General features: G+C 36.1%; 1 protein-coding gene across 3 annotated transcripts in view; it reads left to right on the top strand.

Annotated features, from left to right (window-relative positions):
- Nucleotides 1-21,624, top strand: part of TSPAN12 (tetraspanin 12) — a 108,448-nt gene that overhangs the window by 45,751 nt on the left and 41,073 nt on the right. For all 3 annotated transcript variants that reach the window (XM_043966621.1, XM_043966623.1, XM_043966622.1), the window contains one exon: nucleotides 11,160-11,234. In XM_043966621.1, the coding sequence (XP_043822556.1) occupies nucleotides 11,160-11,234 (75 nt within the window). The remainder of the gene's footprint in view (nucleotides 1-11,159; nucleotides 11,235-21,624) is intronic.

The raw sequence follows: 21,624 nt of genomic DNA on the forward strand, positions 1-21,624 counted from the left end.
GGTAAGAGATTAGCTGAATAAAATAAAGTCTCAGAGGGAATAGTTGACCTATTTGCCAGAGAATTGCTTAAGCACTTTGTAGCATTATAGCCAGAACAAAAATAAGTCTGTGTATTCAGACAAGTAAGTCCTTAAAGAACTTCATACTTGCCAACACTTTGATGGCTAAATTTGAATTACAGCATATTTTTGAGAGTAACAGTTTTACATAATTGAAAATATTCTATAATTCAAATGTTTTAATATTAAACCAACTCTCCCTTCAATTATTCCCAATTATTAAGGTTTTAAGGTACTCCCATTTTAGTCTATTAGAAAAGGTCATTCAACATTATCCTGCCTATGGAAATGCTGAACATTGTCACAGATTGCACTTATAAAGAACTGATTTAATTTCCCTTCAATTTCATTTTGGAGTACAGAATATGACTGAGATTTTTATCTCTTGTTTTTTTCTGAGAGTGTAGGTACCAATGTAATGAAAATATTCCATATATCTTAGTCTCAGTAGATTCCTAACAAAATGACAGCTGTTCCATTACCTTGTACAAATATTTAGCACTGGATTCTATTATTTACTAACTACAAGTAATGTAATATTTTTAAATCTCCTGTCTCGGGGTTAAGAAAAATAAGCAACTGACAGAGAGCTACTTAACACCAGGTCTGCAAAGTTTAGCATTAGACAGGGATAGAGACTGGAGTTCATCATGTATCATTTTCACAGTCGAAGCCTTTAATCAAACCTTTTGTTTATTAAAGAGTAGGCGTTTAAAGTATAGCTAGAAAGAAAAGGGAACACAATTTATTTAATATTAAACATCCCTAATATAGTTAATGATATTTTGGAATGGTGTGTGTGTGTGTGTGTGTGTGTGTGTGTATACATGAGTGTGTGGGTGCATGTGCACATTTAGAGTTGCTGAATTGAAGACGGGACAATGGAGTGAGTACCTGTCTGTAGATAAGTATTAGCAAATTGGCTAAGGTACAGAGAGATTAAGTGGTTTGTTCCCTTTCACAGAACTGGTAAGTTTTAAAGACAGGATCTGAATCCATATCTTCCTCCCTCAAAGCCTAGAACTATGATTAGTGCATCCCATTACCTCTGAATTCAAACTAATCTGCTCGTGTGGTGTAGTGATGGATGTGGAGTCAGAGCATGTGAATTCAAATATTAGCTCTATCTCCCTCCTGCCTCTGTGATCTTAGTTAAATAACTGGCCTCACTATGACTCAGTTTCCTCATCTGTAAAAGAAAGGGTTTGAATTGGATGATTTCTTTTTTTTTTTTTTTTAGTGAGGCAGTTGGGGTTAAGTGACTTGCCCAGGGTCACACAGCTAGTGTCAAGTATCTGAGGCCGGATTTGAACTCAGGTACTCCTGACTCCAAGGCCGGTGCTCTATCTGCGCCACCTAGCTGCCCCACCCATATTTACTTTAAAAACAAACAACCCAACTTTTTTAAACTTCCTGTATTTCCTCATCCCTGCCTTAGAGCTTTGGCAATTTTTTAGACCAATTTGGTGTTATTTTATTTTTCTGGTACCTAACATGATTTACTTTTATTTTTCAACCATCTTTATTACTTTGTGGCTAATGACAAGGCTGACATTCTCATTTATTAGTTAATATGGATCAAATACAGTGGTAATTTTTTGACCCAGAGATCCCACTTGCTTGGTATATGCTCCATTGAGGTCAAAGACAGAAATATTCATATTCAAAAAAAATATTCATAGCAGGGGCAGCTAGGTGGCGCAGTGGATAGAGCACCGGCCTTGGAGTCAGGAGTACCTGAGTTCAAATCTGGCCTCAGACATTTAACACATACTAGCTGTGTGACCCTGGGCAAGTCACTTAACCCCAATTGCCTCACTTAAAAAAACAAAACAAAAAAACAAAAAAAAATATTCACAGCAGCACTTTTTGTGGTAAAAAAAAACAAAACTAGAAACAAACTAGATGCCCGCTGATTGGGGATGGCTAACTAAATTATGGTACATGAATATAAGAAATGTATTCTGAAAGAAATGATGAATATGAAGAATTCAGAGGGGGGCAGCTAGGTGGCACAGTGGATAAAGCACCGGCCCTGGATTCAGGAGTACCTGGGTTCAAATCCGGCCTCAGACACTTGACACTTACTAGCTGTGTGACCCTGGGCAAGTCACTTAACCCCCATTGCCCGGCAAAAAAGAAAAGAAAAGAAAAAAAAAGAATTCAGAGAAGCATTGGAAGATTTATAAATTGATACAAAATGAAGTAATGTGATAATTAAAAACTTAATAGACATAATTTCTGGGTAATTTAATCATTTTATTAATAATGCCAGCAGGTTATTAATAAAAGGATGACCATTTGGCTGTCTCTCTCAGACTAAAGACAATCATGGGAGCTGGGTATAACCTTGAAACAGTAGGTAGTTCATCAAACAGCAATCAAATCTAATTGTTTAACATAAGAGGAGGTGTTCTATATTAAAATGAAGAGCTATAGGGATCACCTGTAGGTTTAGGTTATCAATTTAAAGAATGTATACCCTTTTCAATGGGGGAGGGAGGGCCTTCCTATATGGAGAAGCCTTCCCTATCTAGACAAAAGGATATGTCTCTACCTAAACTTGAGTAGAACACAATAAGCTTCCCCACCCTAGATTAAATTCCTTACATTTTGGGTGGGGTCTCACCAAGATCAAGAGAGTGAATACAATCTTATTATCCAGGAAAAACTGGACCTTTAAAAGACAGCACTTAAGAAGGGGGGAGCTCTGAATCTTCCCAAGATATTGCTTATCAGTAGTAATTTTTCACAGTAAGTATAACCAGCAAAACATTGTATACAATGCCAGCGACAATGTAAATGAAAAGGGCAAAATCTCAGAACTGAATACTGTGTGATTATAATGACTAAGCTTGGCCCTGGAAAAGAGATGACAAAATGTAAAGAGATGAGAGACGGTGGGGAATATCACATACAATGTTATATTGAGTTGATGTTGATTAATTTAGCTAAACTGTCCTTTTTCTTCCTTTTTAAAATTCCTTGTTTCTGGGTAGGAGAGGAAGAAAGATATTTTTAGAAATGTTAAGATGGGGGGAAATAAAAATAATATAGTCTCAATATTAGTAAAAAAGGCACCTCAGTTTTTGAGGGGAATTAGATCTAGTTAATTAGATTTTTTAATTATTTGAGTCTAGTTATAAAAATGCATTGTAATGAAAATGAATTTTAGTAGTTCTCTGTTTAAGTTATCTTTATTATTATGAACTTAATCAAGAACAAGAGGTTTGTATAAGAAACATACATGTATGTATAATACATATAATGTTTAAAAGCTGTTGTGTCCCTCCACTTTTGCATTTTTGTTTTCTTTTGTTCATTAAAAATTGATGCAGTTTTTTGTGTCTAATAGTATTCACTAAGTTGATAGTCTTAACCCCTTCCCAGAAGCCCTCCCTTGAATTGTCAAAAAAAGCAAATCAACACAGTGAACAGGTCTATGAATGCATTTCTCATTTGTATCCCTTGTCTTTTGCCTTTCTATGAAGTAGTTCTTTATTAAAAGCTCACAGGATGGGGATAATTAACCTGGGCAAGCTTCAAAATGAGATCCAATCTCCTCCTTCTCCCCTCCCCATTTTCAAAGCAGGAAATTAGATTTTCTTTTCAATTGAAAATGTTAGATAAGAATTTGCAAAAGCTGTGACTGTAATTGTTTTCTAAAATAGCAAAAAGTTTAAGTGCTTCCTTTTAATGTAATTTTTAAAAATCTAGATAAAACAAACAAAAAAACCAACCTCCACAAAAATCACTAAATAAACTACCCTTCTGCTTCACAGGGCTGAGTTCAAGGTTTGAAAATTCCAAGCTTAATAGCTTCTAGTGACCATGATGACCATACTTTGAGTCTTCCATAGTCGTATAATAGTTCACATTTCTGTATGTCATTTAAGATTCTTAAACAAATGCTTTTTTTACAAAAGCCCTACGAGGTAGAGGTTTACAGGTTCTCAGGCCCACAGCTAGTGCCAAAGAAAGGACTTGGACCCAGGTGTGGAGGTCATACAACCTTTTCTTTTTCCATTGTCGTCTTTCCACCAAACCGTGCCTCACTTCTGAAGTTCTATGTGGGGACTGAGGGGATGGAGAGGAAGCTTGTAAGAAACTTTTGTGTTTAATTTAAAATCTTTTGGTTTTCTCTAACATCTTGACTTTACTTTCCTAAAAAAAAAAATGAATCACTTGAGAGGTTCAGGTTTATCATAACTAATTGAGGTTGGCTGTGGTTTGATTAATTTATTTTTAGTGACATGTTGGCTTAGATCAATCTGGATACTTGTTTCTAAACAGAAAAACTATTATTCTCAGGTTTGAATATATTTATTGGCATTAATTCCATTATTGTGAAGAAGTTTTCTTCATTGAGACAACTTGCTAATTAACACAGGTGTGGCTTATAGTGAGCCAGATTTCTGAGGGTCTTAAATGCTTGGTGACTAGGTTGTTTCGTATTTTATTCTATGGCAACCACTGAAAGTTTTTGAGTAGGGCATATGGTCAACCATATGCCTTAGGAAGATTGTTTTGGCAAGTATGGGAAGACTATAGGAAAGGAAAGAAACTGGAGTCAGAGAGGTGAATTGGGAAGCAATTAAATAAATGGGGAAAAGGTGATAAGGGCCTGAACTAGTAAGGTGAGAATATGAGGAAAGGATGGACGTGAGTGATTATACTGTTAGAATGGACAGATCTTAACAAATTGACTAGATGTTGGGAAGGTAGGGGTAAGGGAACAGTCAAAGATGACTGATTTGAACATGGTGACAGGGAGTGTGATGGGACCATCAGTGAATATAAGGAAAATGGGAGAAGGGGCAGGTTTAGGGAGGAAAGTAATGAGTTCAGTTTTGGACATGTTGAGTTTGAGGTGCTGGTTGGCTATCCAGGAAGAGATGTCTAGCAGGAAGTTGGAATGTGGGACTAAAGCACAGAGGAGTGATTCTGGGTGGACAGTTTGGAAGTCATTTGTGTAGAACATGATTTCTTGATTTACTTCAGCAGCATTAATCTGCATAGCAGGAGAAATTTAACAGCAAGACAGTGAAAATTTCCCCATTCCTAGGGTTACTAGGAGGAGAATTGTTGACAGTCAAATGGGCAAGTGATTCAAAGGTGGAGTAAAGGGTATTATTAAAATGTCACTGAATTGCTATTTAATATATGGAATTATGAACTGGGGGTAAGCATGCCCAGTTCTTTGAGAACTTGCAGGGAAAGACCACGGTGATAGGGGGGAGTGATGCTTCAATCACTTTAATAAGGCAAAGAAGGTGTAGGGGCAAATGGCACAAAAAGAACAGAGAGAGTGGCACGAAAGGAAGTGGTACAGAGGCAGATAGAAAGGAATGGGGCGAAGTGGCTAGGTGGCACAGTGGATAGAGCACCGGCCGTGGATTCAGGAGGAACTGAGTTCAAATCTGGCCTCAGATACTTTACATTTACTAGCTGTGTCACGCTGGGCAAGTCACTTAACCCCAATTGCCTCATCAAAACAAAACAAAACAACCAAAAAACAAAAGAAAGAGGGAAAAAAAAGAGAAAGGAATGGGGATGGGATGGTAGAGGAAGGCAGGCAGCATAGGGAAGAGAATGGGGAGGGGGAGAGGCACAGAGAGCGACTTGCCTAACCATGGATTAGAGTTGAGAACACTTGGCATCATGGACCCAGATAGAAAACGAAGAGTGCTGGGGGCTTGGGTGGGGGTGCAGGACTTTGAGGTCTCATTTTTATAGGGTTTTGGTAGGGGAATGACTAACTCTTATCTCTGCCACCTTGGGGTTAATTCAATAATTTATCCACATCATCCCAAAATGATTAGCAATATTTAGTGTTCTCTTGGTCTTACTGTGGATTTCTGGAATTTATCTGAGATTAACATATAGGACCAAAATGTCCTTACACTGAGGCCTAGATTGCGTCTGATTTAGCACATTGTCTCAGGATGTGATGTTTGGTTAATATCTGATACAGTTTGCAAATTATGCTCCTTTGTTCTTTGTATGACCGTATGTGATTTCTAGTTTTCCCTTTGCAATCTTATACTCCTTTCATTGTTACTTTGACTGGCTACTTATAAATTTAGTTACCATACTGACTAGAAGTGAGAGGAGTGGTAAGAGGAACCAGAACAAGATACAATTTTAACAGTCACTGATTATAGAGTAAAGCTAAAAGAAAGAGTAGGAGAATAGGCTTAAAGGACTGATTTAATGAGAGTAAATCGGCAACTGGGTGGTGCAGTGGATAGAGCACTGAGGTTGGAGTCAGGAGGACCTGAATTCAAATACAGTCTCAGACACCTACTAGCTATATGGCCTTGGGCAAGTCACTTAACCCCATTCACCTCAGTTTCCTCATCTGTAAAATGATCTGAAGAAAGAAATGACAAACTACTCCAGTATCTGTGCCAAGAAAACCCTAAATAGGTTCACAAAGAGTCAGACAGGACTGAGTACCAATGAGAGTAAAGACTAAGAATGGGTGGGAGAGATAGTAAGACTAAAGATTGTGGTGAGAGGAATTTCAGAGTTCAGGGTTTCAGAGGTGGAGCAGTTTTCGCTTGATGGTGATAACTTTGATGTGACTACACTGGTGAAGGTCATATGAATTGCAGAGTATGTGGAGCTGTTTAGACAGCATAGAAATATAAATATCATTTACATTGACAGTGAAGGAAATTGGCAGAATGAGTGGAAAAGGAAGACTTTGAAGGGTGTGTGTGTGTGTGTGTGTGTGTGTGTGTGTGTGTGTGTGTGTGTGTGTGTGTGTGTGTGTGTGAGAGAGAGAGAGAGAGAGAGAGAAGTGCAAGCACAGTGTAGTAGTGTAGTAGTGAGGACTAGCCTTGGAGTCAGTGTAACCTGGGGTTCTATTCCTGTGTCAAACACATACTGGCTTTCATTTAACCTTTATGAGATCCTAAATTGCAGAAAGTTTGCAAATCTTCATTGATATAGAATGTCTCCACTAGCAGCTCCTACATTTATGAAACTGCAAGTTCAGATTTAAAAAAACAAAAACAAAACACCAACAAAATTCTGCCTTATATGACAACCCAAAACTGAACACATCTACACACAGATGCAAATTTTAATGATAGCCAACATTTATGTAGTGTTTACTATGTAACAGGCATTGTGCGAAGCACTTTGCAAATATTATCTAATTTGATCCTCAAAACAGCCCTGGGAGGTAGGTACTATTATTACCCCCATTTTACAGATGAGGAAACTGAGGCAAATAGAGGCTAAGAGACTTGCCTAGCATTACACAGTAAGTGTCAAAGGCTGGATTTGAACTTGTCTTACTGTCTCCAGGCCTGTAACTCTATCCACTGGAGTTTAAATTAGAGGTCTAATAGTCTAACTGTGTACCCTGAAGCATTAATCCCTTCTTAACATTTTCCTGGCAGAGGGGCAGCTAGGTGGTGCAGTGGATAGAGCACCGGTCCTGGAGTCAGGAGTATCCGAGTTCAAATCCGGCCTCAGACACTTAACACTTACTAGCTGTGTGACCCTGGGCAAGTCACTTAACCACAATTGCCTCACTAAAAAAACCAAAAAACCAAAAACCAAACAACAACAAAAAAAACCCAACAAAAAACAAAAACATTTTCCTGGTAGAGAGTTACAGGGTATTTGCTACGTTCTGAGTCAAAGGAAGTTGGTAAACAGAGGTGGAGGTTCTATATATTCTATTTCTGTAGGTTGACTAATTCAAAGGTATTAAATTTTGTAAGGCATGATGGATTGGGGTATTTCGATGCTACAGAAATGGAGCACACACTTAAGAAACAGACAAGAAAAGCCCAAATGAATGTTGGAGGAGGAAGATCAAAACATACAAGACAGCTCAAATGCTTGAAAGAGGGAGATGTGGATGGCAGTGTAATTGAGGGAAACTAAGAGGAAGGGAGAAAAGTCATCACAGTATTTGTGTTATGAGTATAATCACTACATATGGCAACAAAAAGGAAAGGGAAGTATGTGGCTGACGGTACAGTACAAAGTATACCGTACTATGGTTGACATAATATTTGTACTGAACAGGGAAGAAGAGATTTATGGGTGGGTTAATGCCCTAATTTTGTGTCTGGAAAGTAACAAAATTCTAGGAAGTGTTGAGTGAGTATATGCCATGTTGCCAAATTTGTTATATAATATCAAGGCTCCAAATTCAAAATTTTTGGTAGTTTGAAGTAAAATGATTTTGCATAAAATCACTTAGCCTGATTCTATTTGCTTGTCCATTGGATGGAGATGATACATTATGTTGAAGAGGACATGTAAGGAACAAATGAAATTACAAAGTTCTTTGTGGAGTTGGAAAGAAAGATTTCAACATGAATGTAGAAGGGGCTCAGTGTATCATTATACTAAAGAAAAAAGTAAAGAAATGACCATGTAGAGAAGGAAGGCAATGAAGCAGGACTATAGCATTCTGTCAGGGACCAAATTTTCTTTGTGACTGGTGTCTCTAAGAAAGTGACTTAAGAGGGCATTTGTGACAATTTTATAGAGTATCAGGAAATCAACCTGGCCAACTATATAGTATACATCAAGTGAAATACACAGGTCAAATCTGAAGCATGCATGGAAACTCAGAGAGAGAGACTTAATAGCTAGGATTTGATGAAGTAGCCAAAACAACCAACTGGTGTTTTATTTGGCACTCGCTTCTCTTAGTCTAAAGAGGTGTCCTAAAATGTAGCAGGAGTTCAGACTAGTGATGCTCATGACAGAGAATTCTACTCTCCTGATAGAATTCTTTTCAGGGCCTGAAGGAAGCAGGTTAGAATGGGACTCACATTTATACTTAAATATAAGCCTCTATTGTTATTAAATAAAACTACTAATTAATAGCACATAGATAATGTTTTATCAGAGCCATTCTCAGTACAATAAGCAATGTTAGAGTGATTCTGGCTGTGGCTCCTGGACAGTTGAGAAGGCAAAAAAAAAAAAAATCACAATTGTGGGACAGGTACTTTCTGAAGGATAGCTCTGACCTTTAAAAACTTGTCATTGAACTGGTAGACTACATCTATCTTCTTAAAAAAAAAACACTCAAAAAACTCTAAGAAAAATCAGTCTAATGACCTTGAAGTACAGAATATTTTTATGGATTTTCCAGAAATTGAATTGAAGAACAAGGCTCATATCCTGAACAATAAAATTGTTGATAAAACTGACGAGTAAATAAAATACTGCTGGATTTGCGCTTAATAAGGACATACTGATCATATGCTAATGCTACATAAAATTAAACATTTGGCAATTGGAGAATGGAATCTTCTGAGACCTTTCAGAGGCTGTTGTTATATTTTAGCATGTGAACAAAGAATTTTTTATTGAATCTTTCAAATTTTTGTATCTACAGTGAAAGAATATTTTAGAAAAAGACTTGGATGAATGTAAAGATATTTTATTTCTAGCCAAATGCAGAGCACATCCAAAGCAATCTAAATTAGTATAGGTAAATATGTTTGCCATCTTTATGCCTTCCACTGTTAAACTCATTGATTCTACCTCTAGACCAGAGAGAACAATATCTGCTTATAATAAATTGTGCCAATTATTTCATGACCTTGTGCTTTTGAAAGACCCTTTCTGCCCTAGGAATCAGGTACCTGTTAACTTTCCAGTGGCCCAAGGAGGCTGCTACTCGACTAGACAATGGGTGGCTTAACTGGAGGGGAGATGGGAGGTAAGGGAAATTAAAGGAAAGGGAGTGCTGAATAAAATCATCTTAGTCTAAAGAGGTGTCCAATAGTACCTTACATTGTCACCAAGCAAAGGAAATGAAATTGTCATTCCTTTAGCCATCTTTGGTTTTCATTTTACTCAATTATGTGACATCCTGATGTATCCTTTCTTTTCAGATGTGACATATTTTAAAATATTAGGGATTGGGGAGAGGGTTGGATGTGTGACCTACCTTGTTAGAGTAATCATATTGTGAAATGTTTTTTACAGGATAGTGTTGAAAATTAAATGTAGTTTTTATTTCCTGTCTCCTACAAAAATTAATAAACAGATCAGAGAAATTAATTGTATAATATCTCCTACAATTTGTTTCCATACCTATCCTCCTACCAAAAAAACCCCCAAAACCAAAAAAACCCAGATCAGAGACAGGAAAAACATAATATCAGTTTATTTGTCCCAAGAAGAAAGAAATATGATCATGTGGAGACCCCTTCCAAAAGGGGCTCAGGGACTACCTCTTTCTGAGGTTATATAAGGATTTTTTTGTTCATTGGTTACAGGTTGTTGTCAGTTTCATTAGCATGATACAAATCAACCCAAAAGCAAATACTATAACAAAGCAGTTTTATCAATTTCAGTTATAACAAGTATGGAGGAAATATAGAAGCACCATAAAATTACAGGATTCCAAAAAGGAATTTGGCAAGGAAAGTTAAGGAGGAAATTAGAGAAGAGGATCAAACTGGAGGAAAAGCTGTCTCATACTTTGAGTCAGTTTTTTATTTTGCAGTGTTTTATACTTAGAAGTTTACAAGCCACAAAAAACCCCTAACTTCACACATAGAAGACACACATAGTAATGATTTGCTAATATACTGAACCTGATTAAGTTAGGTGTTTCTGTGGCTTGTAAACTTCTAAGAATTGATAGATACTTATTTATCTGGAATGGTGAGAGTAAAGCCTGCTCATAAGGAGGGGAGCAAATATCATGATCTCTGGGTCATACCTTATTAGATCTAGGTTTTGGTTTACATAAGCATGGGTTTCTGACCCACAATTTGCTGTATATTGTTTTATTAGACTTTAACATGCTAATTCAGATGTTAAACTAATGAAATACTGAAGTTTCTCAAGGGTATTTCTCAAGGGTGATTAATAAGCAATGGCCTATTTTGGTAAGAATGAATGTCCTTTGCAGATGTCTTTAAATTTGTAAGATATTCTCACCCATCTGTTGACAAGTGGCTCTCTTTTTCAGTAATGATCAACATCTGTTTTCTTTTCCTTTAGATAAACATGACACAAGATATTTTGCCTAGTTTTGATAACATAAATTCATTTTAATTACCCTCCACTAATATGCTTTTATCCTGTATTTTTTTCTGTAGTACTTTGGAAGTTTGCTTGTCATTTTCTGCGTAGAGCTAGCCTGTGGTGTTTGGACCTATGAGCAGGAAATTATGGTAAGTTCAAAGGGGGTACTAAAATTTGAGTTGAACCAGCTTTCAAAAAAAATGAATTATTCCAAGGGCACTATCATTAGTTTGAAGGTATATTTCTCTAATTATGATAATGTATGATAAAAATATTTTTCTCCTCTGGAAAAAGAGGTCCTCTCTTCTGTGTATATGCTTCCAAAGTTTACATTAAAATTTAGGGTATTTTTCCTGGCTCACTGTAGCCACTTAATAAATACTTATTGATTGGGGGGGGGGCGGGAAGAGGGCACTCATTTAGGAGTTGGGGTGTGTGTGTGTGTGTGTGTGTGTGTGTGTGTGTGTGTGTGTGTATGCATGTATGCATATATGCATATATGTATCCCGATTGAGTATCTGCTTTAAAAACAACTTTGATAAAGTTTTGAGATTTTAACAACAGAGATTCATGTGCTGAATTTACTTTGTATTAGCCTTGAATTCCACTTAGAAGTTTAACCTAGTGCTAAATGTATGCTTGTCAGTAGAAAGCACATCATCACCTGTGTTTCACAGGCCAAATTATCTTCCAGTTTGCTAACAAGTATGGTTTGAAAAGTTTTTAGTTTCAGTGTATAAACATTTCATCATCTGAATCTTAGCTACCTGAGAACGGTTCTCCCTCCCTTCTTTCTCTCCTCTGTCTCCTTCCCCCTTCAGCTGATGTTTTTTTAGGGAAATGAGAATAGTTTTTTTCAGTCAATACAGTATTTGCTTTTTATATTATGTTTGAAAAGGATTTTCCCCGTTGGGACATGTTGCAAGGTTTTATTTAAACTTTGTCATGAGAGATTGATTCACTTTGATATTTTCTTAATTTGCTATATTTCCTTCCCTTGATATATAGCTTCTACTACGGAAAAATAGCTTTATTCATTATATTTGTAAACACTTGTTAATAACGCAATAATTTACTTATATAGCTATTGATACTATGCATATATATATATTCTTTATGCCCTTTTATGTACATGCATTTTAAATACAAAACATTTCTTTTTAGTGCCTAAGCCTTGTTTTTCAAATGACCATTAGGTTTTTATGTGCATGCCATGAAATATTCTCATTACAAGGACATATTTTAGTAGTATGTTAGTGATGCTTACATAATTTACACAGTATGATTATGAAATAAACTTTTAAAAATCAAGCTATACTTCTCAAGTTAAATTTTTAGAAATCTAGGCAAACCTTGGGTAGCTTTCAGTATAATATATAGTCTTTATTTAATGTTTGCCCTTTATATCTTTGCTATTATTTGCCCTTCTGGTTTAGGAATTCTATAGATTCCAAATTACAATTTTATTGTGTTAAAATAATTCTTTTTTGACATCATTTTCATGCAAATCCTGCGAACGTAAAATTCTCTGGCTGATTCTAGTAGCTTATTCAGGAGCATCTGTAACTAATGGTGGGAGAGTTTACTCCAAAACTTGTAATAACAGTTCTTTCTGTCATTGAAGTGGCATTTGTCAAGTAGTCAGTACTGTGGTTTTTCATATTTTCTTTGGCCTCAAATTGTCACCAGGCTCTGTCTCTTCAAGTAAGAGTTTCTGGGTAGCTTTCACATCTTTAAGGTCTTCGGTAATTTACTCCTATTTTTAATTTTCTCTTACATTCTTTTCTTTAAGCTGGAATTGCTCAGTCTCATGTGGTTACACTTAATGCAGTAGCATCTGAAAAGTGCCCTGCAATAATGTTAATCTACTTCACTTTTTAATTGAAAGTTTTGGATGATGCAGTTATATACTAATTTTTAGGGTAGGGCAGGTTTAGAGTGTTTTTTTTAATGTTTGTTCATAGATGTTATTTTAATTTCAACATGGGTATTATCTCCAGGGGCTATGCTCATTCCCCATCCATCTCTTCTTATCCCATGTGACTTATCTGTACCCTCCTATTACAAATTTTCTGCAGGGGTATGCTTGACATTCTGGGGATTTTCCCTTAGGTCTCTTGGCATTGTGTGGGTACCAGTGGAGCAGCACATAGTCTGTACGTGAATTTAAGTTAATAGGTTATCCTTTGTTTTCACTTCAGGATTAACCTACTGCCTTTCCTGGTTATACATTTCTTCAACAATTTTTTTAACTATGTTTCCTTTATAAATCTTTTAAAACTTAGAAAAAAAACCCTATAATTTCAGTAATGAGCAAATAGTGAATATTTCAATATAAAAAGGACAAGGAAGATGCCTCTGCTTGGTAGTTTTTCAAGTACATATTGAATTTAATAATAAATTTCTGTATGCAGAGGACTTGAAAGATATTTCTACTTTGAGGCTTTTAAAAAGTATATGTTAAATTAACAAATTTAACAAAAAAGCAACACAATTCCTGCTTGTGTTCCCTTCTTGCACATCTTTTGTTCCTTCTGAATATTTTTTTAAATGTTTTTTTTTCTTTTTTGGTGAGGCAGTTGGGGTTAAGTGACTTGCCCAGGGTCACACAGCTAGTAAGTGTTACATGTTTGAGGCCGGGTTTGAACTCAGGTCCTCCTGAATCCAGGGCCACTGCACCACCTAGCTGCCCCCTTCTGAATATTTTAATAATGTTTTAATAATGCCCTTTTTTTGTATTTCTATCTTTTCTCACTAATTCACCCTTTACCCACCCATAGAAACCCTTCTTTTTAAAGAAAATGTGGATTCAAGCAAAACAAATCAATATATTGGCTGTATCTGATTTTTCTGTGCATGTCTTCATTGATAATATGCTGCAGCTTTTGACCAGCATGTGCATTTCTGTTGTCCTTTGGATGACCTGCAACTCATATTTTTTGGAGATTGTGATATTCCATAGCATCCCTGAAAGAAAATTAGTGTTAAAGAGATGGGTCTTTGTTTCACAAAGAAGCCTGAGGTCATTAAAGGCACTGCACAATTTACCAAATGCAATCCAGCTGGTTCTCCTCCTCCTCTTAATTCTGTACCCAGTTTATGGTGCATCTGGGGTGTCTATTCAAAATATACACATGAAAAAAAAATACACACGAACTGATTGACTAGCTCGAGGGGCTATTCAGGACTTTTGCTTTGTTTTGCTGATTTAATTTTTCAACTTTTTAGTAAAAGCAATAAATGTAGATTTTATTAAATCCTGGCAGAGAAATAATAAAAACTTAAACTTTATTCTTTTTAAAGACTAGCATTGGGGCCTTTGCATGATCTTCTTTTCCAATTCAATGTGCCTCAGAGAATTGATTTGCTTATAGTAGGTCTTTAATAAATGCTTGTTAAATAAGTGATTGAATTAAAGAATACTCTTGTTTTTGTTATAAATCATGTCTCTGAAGATTTTGGACCTTCTTACTGTATCCAAAAGATCGGTCTTTTCAACCTACTCCCCAAAACATAGATGTCACATAGCAATTATGTTCCTGGTAGAAAGGGAAAGTAGGGAGAGAGGAAGCATTTGCTTCTTCCATACAAAACCAAAGGAATTGTTGGCAGTTGTGTATTCAAATTTGCACACTATTGTTTCTTTGACTAGAGATTTGATGGTGAATCTGCTTGATTTAAAAAAGCTTTGAAAACTAAGTGAAAATTACAGATTAAACTAATTTGTTTTGCATTTAAAATGGCTTGTGCAGAGTATGTTTTGGCACCTGTACAAATCTGAGACCCTGTATAAATATGCATGCTTCCAATTTATGACAGCTCTAAGGTTGAAAGAAGAACTTATGACTAATTTCTTCCATCCGCAAGATTAAAAAGCTAGGGCAGACTGTTAAATGCAAAATAATAAACTGTTTCTTAAAAAAACCTAAATGCTATATAATTGCACTGGTTTATCAAACTGAAAGAAAATATACGTGTACCCTTTATATTAAAAAAATCTCATTCTCACTGTAAGTCCAGATGCTAGTTCTCTTGAGAGGTAAGATGGAGCCATTTGATTCTAAGAATTGATCCGGCTGCTACTGTCTACATAGGTGGTAAAGTTAGTGTTCTTTTTAAATTGTCCTCATCCTCAAAAATAAGCACATCAACTTAGTGTTCCTGCAGTGGAGAGCAATTCTCAAAATAAACTTAATTCCTTGTAGCAATAGCTTTTGCATAGTACTCTATGCTGTTTTTTAAAAGTCAGGGGATTTAAATAACAGTTGACTCTGCTTCCTGATTTTAAAGTTAAATTGTTCATTAGATGTGTAAATATTTACACATGGATAATTTTAGTGAGGTGACTAATCTCTGATGAATTATTAAAAGTTAAGCTTGAATTAAAATATTTACAAAGTAGGTATTTTTACCCCAACTATATTAAAACCACACACAAGAACAAAACTTGTGGAACTAAAAGCTTATTTGCAATTTAGACACTCACTGGATCTCTCCCAATCTTGACGTTGAAATAATCATATTGATTCAGTATCATCTCTTCCTTCAACCTATTTACAGTTATTGATTTTGTTCTGTAACTGCCTAAGTCATGGTTCTTTATCTCTGAACTTTGTTCAGAATTCAGCTGGCCCATCATGAGTTAAGTTTAGAAATCCATTTCTCTTGTTAATTCCTGTTCTGTTCTTGTGTCAAGGAAATCTGTTATCCTTGAAGGATGATGGTGGACACTAAGGAGTTTGGCCTAATATCTTTACACCATCAAACTATGTTACAAGGATGTCTGGTTTGTTATTCAAAGAAGTCTGGTCTACTATCTCTTACCTTGCAGGTGGACTCACTCACACAAGAACATTTCATAGTTACTGGAGGGAAGGAGAGGATTGTTGCCCCTCATTTCCGTTTCCAACCAATCATATTGTTTCCCATGCCTCAGTTCTGTAACCAATCACATTGATTTCAACATTTATGATGTAGAGCTCTTTTAATCAATCCTAACTTGTTCCTTACTTATGAAGTCCTGTTCTTTGTTCTGCACTTTCCTAAAAATTGTAAAAAGGGTAGCCATTCCTGACCTTTGGGTCTTAGTTTTGCTAAGGAAGCCAAGAACAGTTTTTTGGTAAATTCAGACTTTACTAATAAATTGATCATGCTCAGAACTTTGTGACACAGTTTACCTTTTTTGGAATATAACAATATAATGCTATCTGTAACAGCTCATGGCATTTTTGATGGCACTAACTACCTTATAAAGGTCCTGCATGGATGTATCTTTATAAAGTTCTAGTAAAGCAGTTAGGGATGTTTTATTATGGTACCTGTGTATTCCCTCATTTACTCACTAGGAAGTAGGGTTAGTAATTAAAATGTGTAGAAAATTCCTCCTAGTCCTTTAACAAAAAAAGTATTGGATTTTGGAATCAGAGGACCTAGACTTAAATTCTAACTCTGCTACTGGAGTTGGATTGAAATTCTACTCCTACTTCTTACTGCATGTATAACCTTGGATAAGTCACAACCTTTATATTCCCTCATTTGTAAAATGAAAGAACTGTAGTTGCTAGTTCCTAAGTGCCCCCCCATCTGCTGTAAATATATTATTTATGAGCCATGAATGGTAAAACTGGATCTACTGACCCTGCAAATGTTTCTCCATAGTTCTCCCACTCCCTCTTTTCTCTCTGTGTGTGTATCTGTGTGTGTGTGTGTGTGTGTGTGTGTGTGTGTGTTTAACTTGTACACTAAAAGAGAATGAAAAGTCCCACAGGTCTCTAGCATCTGCTAAATTTTGTAGAATACAAACTTCACTTAAAATGTACTTTGTGTTGATTGCTGTTCCATTTGGAAAGCTAAAGAAGTGTGCTCTAATGTAAGGCCAGATCCCACCATTTTACACCAGATCTTCAGCGGCTTATCTTGTTTCTTTCCAAAATCAGTTTCAGGCTAGTTGTGGTGATATAGGATGACAAATAAATTTATTGATAAGACTTTTGTGAAGTAGGATGTATTTTGATAGCTCAAGTAAGGGACATTGAAATTAGATGTCCTCTGTGTCCCTCTGGTACATCTATGCTTTGAATCTAAGCAGGTCTCATGTATTATGTTGTCTTTAGATGTTTACCTGTGTAGCCTGGCAAACTACTAGAGTATTTGGGCATGTTGACATTGCTAATCCATTTGACAGTTAGGATGAATTTGAACATTCACAAGGCCATAGGTACTTAAAGTAGATCCAGGTAGACCATACTTTCTTTAGTGTGGGTGAGGCAGTCCTTCTATAGTATAGTGTCACACTATCCTCACGAGTTGCTATGAACAAAAACATTTATTACCTTTTAGCCAACCATCAAACAAGGGAATCAGTGAGTGATTTGGATAGCAGCACCATCATGACTGCATTTTAAAAAACTCTGCCATAATCTTAATCTCTAAAAACCCCAATTATTTCATCCACAGTGTCTCATACCATTTCTAATTAATTCTGCTTCTGCATACCTATTTCATTCATTATTTCTGGTCTCCTTTCTTTGTACTGAATCAACCCGATCAATAGTCAATAACTTAACTTCACAAAAGTCATCTTAATACTAATGGTAATTTCAGTGTTTGTTATCTAAGATTGTGCCCAAGACAAACTGATGACATATAGGCAACCAGATAGATCAAATTTATGTTCAGCTTCTACTCCATATAGAGACTGGCACTGTGAGTGTATCTGAGGCTAATCCATTCAATTGTCCTACTACAGGTTTCATTACTTAACTGATAAAAAGAAAGAAATGTTGGCAGCTTATTTCTTACCTCACCTTCTTTTGACTCTTCTCTCTCTCATATGGAGACACATGATTCAAATTCCTCCTTTTTCCCTCTTCCTAAAACCAGTCTCTTAGCTTAAGTATTATTCTTTTATGATGCCCTCTTCCAAAAAGTAATATTTGAATTGTCATTTTATCACAAATGGAGGCATTTTTCTGACAGATTATAAATTTTCTGTTTGACATTGAAATCCTGAAAGTTATCAGCTATATGCCATGGTTTTTCAGAAGTGGGATTTTTCTCTGACAGAAATCTTTAGATTCAATCAATCACTACTTTATTGTCTATGTCTAAAGCTTCTGGGTAGTTATCTCATATTTTTCCTGTTATGTATGATATTTGAGGTTTATATTAGTGTCATATTTTGCTAAAACACCTATGATCCTTAAATTAACTTTGCAAATCCCATCCTGAATGTCATTTACCTTGGCCTGTATAGTATAGAATTTAATATCAAAGTTGTCTTTTGTTTCTCTTTAGCCAGTTTTTTGTCCATTTCCCCAAATCTTCATTGCCTTTTAGCCTCTACTGTTTTGGAGTCTCCATTATGTATTGTAAGTTTTCTACTTTGATGTTTGCCTCCATTTCTGCCCTAATCTTTATCTTTTAAAAGTGCTATTCCTCTTTTGAATCATTTTGGATTTTCTTTGGGAAATTGGTACAGTTCTCCTTTTAGATTACTTTCTTCCAAATACTAATACTAATAATAGTCCTATCCTTTGAGGGGCTTTGGGGGATTCTTACTCATTTTTCTTATATTTTGATGAGTTTTGTTGGTGGTTTCATCTTCTTGGGAGTTTAGTTTATGCCTAGGCTTTCCCTTCTTGAATTTTGTGTTTTAACCATTTCCTTATATTCCCAGCAGCTTATCTCGGCTTCCTTTCTCACTTTTCAAGTCCTCCTTTTCCCACTGCTCTGGCCTCCACTTTTACTTTTGTACAGACTCCCAAGACTGGGTGTCTGGGTTCTGGGTTCATCACTGACAGATAAGAAATTACAGGTATTTCCTCTTCCTCTTCCCTTGGTCATAAAATCAATTGCTATTTCCCTCTAGGCAACAGCAGTACCACATCATTCACTCACTACCACCACTAGCCCCAAATACACACACACTCAAATAATTGTCCTCCCTTTCCTTGCTATGGCTGTCCAGGACCAGTATTTTCTACCTTTTGTGGGGTGCAGGGGAGGTCAGATTGAGTCACTGTCATGGGCAGACCTGGTAGAGGCCACCATAGTCAGACATATAAGCTTTCGAAGTTAACTCCATCTATTGTACTTGGCATGCCAGTTGTCCCGCCACTGGGTAAGATGAGTGGAACCTTAGAAGTGTTTTAAATTTGATTTTATTCCAAAATGCTTTGATCTTGAGTGTTGTTTCTGCCTTATCTTGTTGATTCAGCCTTAATTACTATAAGTTTGGCTTGCTATTTCCTTTTTTTGAGGTTGTTAGGTTGGAGCAGTTAGGCTGAAAACAGCTATTGGGTCATACTCCCTAATTCGTGGTCTTGTCTCTGTGCTCCTCAACTGAAATCATTAGCCAAATATTGTTCTAGTGCCAGTAAGAAATTCCCCTCTAACTGTTAGGTAGAACCTATGGACCTTCCTTGTTCTTCTGTAAAACCCAACACCCTTCTTCCATATAAATTCTATTTTTCTCATGTCTTCTTTTTCATTACAGGTCAGATTATCTTCTCTGTGTTCTGTTCTTCTGCTCATCAACCTCTTGATATTAGTTTGTTTCCTTCCTGACTTCCTTAGATTGTTTAGGGTTGTTTTCACTGTCCTAGCTGGGACTCTTTCATTGGCCAATAGAGAACATATATTTAAGACCTTTTTACCTCTCCCTGTAACTATTAGAAAGGAGCTTGCGTGTTATACATATATAATTGACCAGGGCCTTTAACAAGAAGACAAGCATAGCATATACCCAATATTCACTGAAATATTTCCTGCTGTTTCCATATTTTCTGAATCATAAGTAGAGCTACATAATAATAATAATTTACATAACATTTTGTGTAAATTCTCTCATTTACTAACTAAAGAAGTTCTTTAAACAATTAAGATAGTCTTGATAATAAAAATACAAATAAAAAATGATTCAGGAGTTGTGAATTAATATGAGTGGTAAGAGCATGGAAGTCAGACTTGGTGTCTGTTGTCAGCCATTTAACCCTTTGTGGGTATCAGTTGTTTCAGTTGTAAAATCAGAATTGGACTAGATGATTTCTAAGTTTCCTTCCTTTTCTAAAAATTCTGTGGCTATTAATGTGCTTGTCACTTCTGGGAATATTAGACAAAGTTTTTATCTTTAGTTGTAGTTATATTGCATTTAAAAGTGGGAATCAGGATAATGTATTTAACAAATAATGAGACTAGTTTGGCTAGAACAAAGGGTTTATTTAGGAATACAGTTAGAAATAAAAATTGAAATGTAGTTGAGGAGGTATGTTTTATCATCAGACAGGGCTAATATGTTGATTTATTTTCTTAGACTATACATATTTGTTATAAGAGAGGATTTCTACTAAGGAAAGGGTGGTAGTTTGTGGGCAATGATAAATAAAGCAAAAAAAAAATAGCATCAATTGAAACATTTTAAAAATGCAGGTTAAAAGAATGGAATTAGTGAAAGCATAGAGGCATGAATGGGCACAGTGTACGAAGGAACAGTAAATAGACCAATTTACCTGGACCATAACTTTATAAAGAAGCATAGTTGAAAACAAACCTCAAAAGGAAGTATAGTCAAGTTGTAGAAGGCTTTGCCTGCTACACTAAGGAATTTGATTTTTATCCCATAAGTAACTAGTGTGTAATTTAAGATTCTAAATGTGGATTCTAATCTGTTCCCCCAGTTTTGGGGGAAACTGACTAAAATCACTGATAAAACGAGTTTAGGTTTTTAAGGATTTATTCGAAAATAGAAAGAAAAAGATTGAGAACAGAATTCCAACAGCCTGGCATTCCTATCTTTCCTCAAATTTCTTGTGAAGTCCTCTGCCACCACCACCACCATCAAGTCAGGAACCCAAAAAAGCGAGAGCTCTCCGTGCAGGCTCTCTTTCCTCCTTCCTGTCTCCTCCCAGAAAATAGGAGGCTCCTCAAGTTGATTGGCTGGTAGCCTTGATAGACAGCACCCATGAGCAAAACGTCATTTCCTGACGCCAAGGAAAAGCCACATGGCCTTGCCCTCTGAGGCATTTTCCTCATGGCGGAGCTTTCCCACAGCAAGTCTCCAGTAGGTGGCATCATTCCAATCATTACACTAGGGAAAATTGAAGTTAGGTTTGGTTTGGTTTGGTTTGAATCAGGGAAATGACATAATAAATATGATGTGATAAGTAGACTAATTGGCTCCATCTTATTGCTTGCAAACACCTTCCTTGTGAAGTGACTTTGGGTCACTGAAATAATGAAATTGGTGATTTATATAACACTCTCCTCTCTGGCATATAGCAATTCTCCCTTAAATTCAGCAAAGGTTTCTTCTCCATGTTTCTTTTTCAGTTTAGTCCCACCTAACTTCAGTCACTTGAAAAAACTTCAGTAACCATTTCAAGATTGACTACAACTCCTGTGTGCTTTTCTGTAAATAGGTGTATATTTTCTTAACTAAAACACTCCTACTTTTATCCATTGTGATCATTGGTGGTTATTTCTCGTTTGTTTTTTTCTTCGATTTAAAATGTAAATGTGGAAGTGGAGCTGTTTCTAATG

This window comes from Dromiciops gliroides, chromosome 5, assembly GCF_019393635.1.
Source record: "Dromiciops gliroides isolate mDroGli1 chromosome 5, mDroGli1.pri, whole genome shotgun sequence".
In the NCBI taxonomy this organism is placed as follows: domain Eukaryota; kingdom Metazoa; phylum Chordata; class Mammalia; order Microbiotheria; family Microbiotheriidae; genus Dromiciops; species Dromiciops gliroides.